Raw genomic sequence first — 5,000 nt, 5'->3', positions numbered from 1 at the left:
TTGGTTTGGGAAGAATTGCATTAGCGTTAGCTAACAAGGACCGCAAACTTGAACTTCAACAGGGTAAATAGTCCATTGTCCGTTATATTCCCCATGGTAAATGTACCACTTACATTTACCAGAACAAGATGCCCTATACCCTTCAACGACATGTCCGTCGTCAAGGTTGTAGTCGCAATAATAATAATAATTCATTCTTCCTTCTAAGCTTCTACCACACTTATAACAACTTAGCTTTCCGATTGGTACATCCAAATATACAGTGAAAGGGCTCCCTTGAATGTGATCACCACGTAGAAGGACGGACAACAGATATTTTCCTTTCGCATCCGAGGGTATTGGGTAGCTTGCCGTGCAAGTACCGCAGGTATTTTCCTTTAAATTTACCTTAACCGTCTTCTCTTCGTTACCGGCTTTCTTCAGCTTTGCTTCAAATACGTTGCCGTACAAGGCACAAGCACGGCCTTTGCTGTCGCATGTAGAAATGGTGAAAGAGGCAACATGCTCTCCAGATTTTACCACCGTAAACCCAAACTGCCCGCTTGCCGTGGTGTTGACTGCACATGCAGACTTGTCTGAAACAAAACCTACCTCGCTGAAGACTTCCTGTAACTTCTTCAGGTCAACTGAGAAATCTAAAATGCTGTTGGTTTCGGCGTCAAGCACAGGAGGTTGGCTCTCTAAAGCCCCAAGGGTTGACACTATATCCGTTCTGGCAACAAGAAGCTCAACATTGCTTGAGGATTGGACAGCTGTCTTGGTGCGTTGGATGCCACTGTCTAGACAGGCTTGGAACAAGCAGAGGCGATTACGCTGCTCTGTGAGGGTGAGGTCCTTATTCGCGTAGAGATTATTCAACTCACTCATCAGAACTGTTTTCCGGGCAGTGAGCACTTCGTGGAGCTGCATGCACAGAAGTTAGACATTTAAAATCTGCTTACTATCAGGCTAAGCCTTTAGACAACAGCTCCATACATTATGATCACTGCACGCATCTTACTATAAATATATTGGCTTGTATAGAAAGGATAATAGGCGTTGGAGTTATGATAGAGGCAAACGTCAGACTGGATTTTGCTAGTGCTAAAAGTAGAAGAAAAATGAATGACTTCAGCTCTTGTCTTTTGGCTACAGATACCGAGCAACTTTCCCAAGGAGAGAGAAAAGATAGAATAATGGAGATTTTCTAGCTTTTGCGACAAGAAATAAACTGGCCTGTTTGCCGTTTCACGCAAAACGCGATTCTAAATTTCGATCTCTTTCTTCTTGTTTGTTATCCTTATAAAACGACTGATTGGATATGAGAAAATTTCTTAAGCGAATGATAGTTAATGAAACAACTTAAGGAGTAGCGAAGAAGCTTGAAAAAAGTCTAGGATTGAACGTTCAAGTCAGAAATTAATTTTCAGGTTTCTTCACAGCTGCTTGACTTATTTCCGCATTAAAGTGCCCCTGTAACCAAAATATCAATTCATATTATTCTTTGGATTGCAAAACTATGTTAACTAATTTCAAAAAGACACCTGTTTATTTAACTGGAATTTTCGAATTTAATGGTCCGCCATTACTAACTTTAAGTTCTTAAGAGAGCTGAATCGAGGAGAAAATGACGTCAAAGGCTCAATAGTTTAAGAATGCAATGCGTGTGCGCCGCACAATTAATATGCAGCACGGGAGTTTTGGGCTTCTCGCGTTTTGCGTATACAATAAGCTGCATTCACACTCTGAAATTTTAAGGTAGTGAGCCTTTGACGTCACTTTTCCCTGGATCCAATCCTCTGAGGTCCAATCGGTCAGTTTTGAACGTGAGTAATGACGGACCGTGACGCAAAGTTAACGCCTTTGGGTAAAAAATCAAAGCTCACAATTTTGCAAAATCTGAATGAAAAAAAAAAGTGGTTTTTCTTTTTTTTATTCACAAGGGCACTTTAACTGTGATGATCTCTTGCTTCAAGAATTGCTTATGTATGATCTCTGAGATAGAAACAATTGCAAGTAATGTGTCTTCTATCCTTTGCGGCTACGGCTTAGCCGAGTAGGTTTACTTTTCTCCTCTGGATTGTAAAATAGAAAGTACTTCAGCGCACTTTGATCGTTTTGGTTATCAGTTCAGTTTTGTTAAATCTGAGTTCCTGCACAGGAACGTTAAACAAAGAGAAGAACAAACAACTTGAGGAAAGAAGCGCAAAAAATTCTTACCTCCTTGAAAGTGCTTTTAATAAGTACAGCCGTGTTTGCATACTCCTGTTTGAGGTCATCTGTTGCTTCCTTCAAACAGGCCTCGCCAGCTTTTACCTCCTCCGCAAGATCGATTGCTTTTTTGGAAAGTTCATCCATCTCCTGTCTATACTTGGAAGCAGCATCAGCTAAAGATAAACACTTGTGGCCATGATGCTTGAGGGTCACACAGTCTCTGCAGACAACATGGCCGCAATCTTCATCAAAGAATCGGAATTGGTCGTTGTGCTCTGGGCAGAGGGCATCACTTACAGCTGCCAGCTTCGGGTTGGCTTTCAGTTGCTCCAGAGTTACTACGCAATGGTCGCGAGTCGCCTTTTGGCGTGTGTGCAATCGGGCTACATCCTTGCACATGTACTCTTTACAGTCCAAGCAACAGGAACTTGCAGCATGTTCCTCGTCATCACAAATCCGACACACCTTCAAGTCGTCATTTTCTTTCTGCGGTAGGCTCAGTATGATGTCCAGTAATGCAAAATTCTTTGGCAGAGTGGCCAACCCAGCTGTGGCAGACACTGTGTTTCTGCAGGTTGGGCACTTTATGGGGTTTTTCTTAAGTAGACTCTGCAAGCAACTTGTACAGAAGCTGTGGCCACAGCGAGGGAGCAAACGAGGACAGTGCTGTTGATCGTCAAACTTCTCGTTACAGATTGAGCACTCTAGTGACTCGGAAGACATTTTCCGCTAAAAGTTAAGAAAATAAAAACATATTAAAAACCAAATACAAGAAAGGCACTTCATGCACGTAAATGTGATTTTTTTGTCAGTTCCGACATTTAACTGAAAAGTAATAAGCTAGTGAACTTTTACAATCACGCATAGGTATTTGTTTATAATTGACTCTCTTCTTGCTTTGTTTTTTCTTTTTTGTAAAGTACCATTTGTAACTAGGATTGTAAATAAGAAGTTATTACTATTGCTTTTTAAACGTTATTAAACCTCCCGATCTAAGTGTAAGGGTGGTTCATTTTCACTATCAACAACATGTCCACACACATTCAATTGTTGCCCGAACTTGTCGGTTTACGGCTTTCCTCCTTCATGATTAGGTTTGCTAGAAAACCCTTCCTCCGAGTTACCCTGTGCCAGAGTTAAAAAATTCTATCAACCGTTTACATGAAGCGGGCGAGACAACTCTGGGAGATGAGTTGTCTCGCCTAGGCAGGTAGGGTAACCCTGGCGGCCTGGGCGAGACAACATTTAAGCGTGTAAGCAGTTTGGCTCCGGTGTCTGACATTTGCAGACTGCAGACTGCAGACTGACTCGAAATTAGGCTATTGTACATTATGCTTTTACTTCGCCACTAAAATGCTTCATTTTAATCCTCCTACGTCCCCACTAAAATGCCTGGTCTCCCCCGAAAAAGTCACTAAAATGCTGAGTTAACTGAGCCTCGTTATAGGCTGATAAGGCTGTTTTTGAAATTTGAATTCCAATAAAAATAGGGGCTCAGCTTCACAACAACGTATATATACAACACAAATGTATTACAATAAGTTAACAATATATGGTCTATGATATTTAACTGACCAAAAGCTAGTCTTTGTTGTTGTATTGCAACATAAGTGATGTTTTGATGAAATCTTCTAAGAATTGTTCTTGTCGATTTTGTCGTAGAAAATTTGTTATTTTCATTCAGTTTTCTCTGAAAATCTTTTTGGACTGGGAAAATGCCACTGAAATGCTCGAATAATGCTTTTGCCTCACTAAAATTCTCAGGAAAAATGCCAGCATAATGTACAAAAGCCTACTCGGAATGGTTAGCTTTCATATATTTTGTTCTGGTGTCACCATATAGATTTGTTAAAAATTGCGTCCCTTGCCATCTACCAATCGTTGGTGTAGTGGATATGAATACAGATGTGACGCCAAGAACCCGAATTCGACTCGTCTTTGTATACTCTTTTCACAGGTTTTACTTTAGTGAGATTGTTTGGCACTTGATATTCACAAAATTAAGGGCGCTTTCCTTTTATCAGAACTGGCCGGCCAAACCAACCAGTTTGCAAAGAAAACTGATGCAACAATTTAAAGGAATCACATCCCCCCGGCGTTGAAAGAGCTTCGCTGCTTACCGGTTCGATAAAGTATAATGTATAACATTCTTCTGCTAGTTTGTAAATGTCTTAATGGAGCAGCACCTGATTACATCTCTAACTTGGTGCAGTAAAAAACACGGTCACGCACTCTAAGGTCCTGATCATTAAGACTTTTGGCTACCCCGTCAACTCGCTTGAAAACATTGTGATAGTGCCGTTGTCGAAGGTTCCCCCAAGTAATATTCTCAAGCTAAATTTAAGATCGAGTAACTCTGTTGACATTTTTAGGAATCGTTTTAAAACCTACCTTTTGAAACTTGCTTTCAGCTTTTTCAGAGCTCTCAAGTCTCACGCATTGAGCGATGCAATCTCACGCTCTCACGCCGACACGAGCACTCCTCACGCGTTGGCACTTTTCTCCAAGGTAACTCTACCTTCAAGGCTTTCAGAAGTGCTCATGAATTCCGAATTCATTCCTTCACTGCTACTGAAATTCGGCCAATGTTCAATCTGTTCGTGTGCGAACTATTTTTTTGTTTCTTCAGGACCTTCACTGTTAACATATGAATTATAGGCCGATATGTTGGCTCAGGTTGACCATAATAACATGGGCTCTCTTAGCACGCAGCATGAAAGAAACAAAATGGCGGACTCGACTGTAAATTTCCAGCGATCTGAGAAGTGCAAATTTCAAAAAAATTGAGCCCCCAAGAATTGTTTGGC

At 41.1% G+C, this 5,000-nt stretch overlaps 1 protein-coding gene across 1 annotated transcript in view; it reads right to left on the bottom strand.

The window, feature by feature from the left end:
• LOC138051839 (E3 ubiquitin-protein ligase TRIM45-like) overlaps positions 1-5,000 on the bottom strand; it is a 9,412-nt gene that overhangs the window by 631 nt on the left and 3,781 nt on the right. Inside the window, exons 2-3 of the mRNA XM_068898131.1 lie at positions 2,200-2,922; positions 1-903 (exon numbers count right to left, since the gene is read on the bottom strand). The exon at positions 1-903 is cut by the window's left edge and continues 631 nt beyond it. Of these exons, the coding sequence (XP_068754232.1) occupies positions 31-903; positions 2,200-2,916 (1,590 nt within the window). The 5' untranslated portion in view covers positions 2,917-2,922 and the 3' untranslated portion in view covers positions 1-30. The remainder of the gene's footprint in view (positions 904-2,199; positions 2,923-5,000) is intronic.

Source organism: Montipora capricornis, chromosome 6, assembly GCF_036669925.1.
Source record: "Montipora capricornis isolate CH-2021 chromosome 6, ASM3666992v2, whole genome shotgun sequence".
Taxonomy (NCBI): Eukaryota; Metazoa; Cnidaria; class Anthozoa; order Scleractinia; family Acroporidae; genus Montipora; species Montipora capricornis.
The sequence above is the reverse complement of the archived record's forward strand: the minus strand, read 5'-3'. Positions and strand labels throughout refer to the sequence as shown.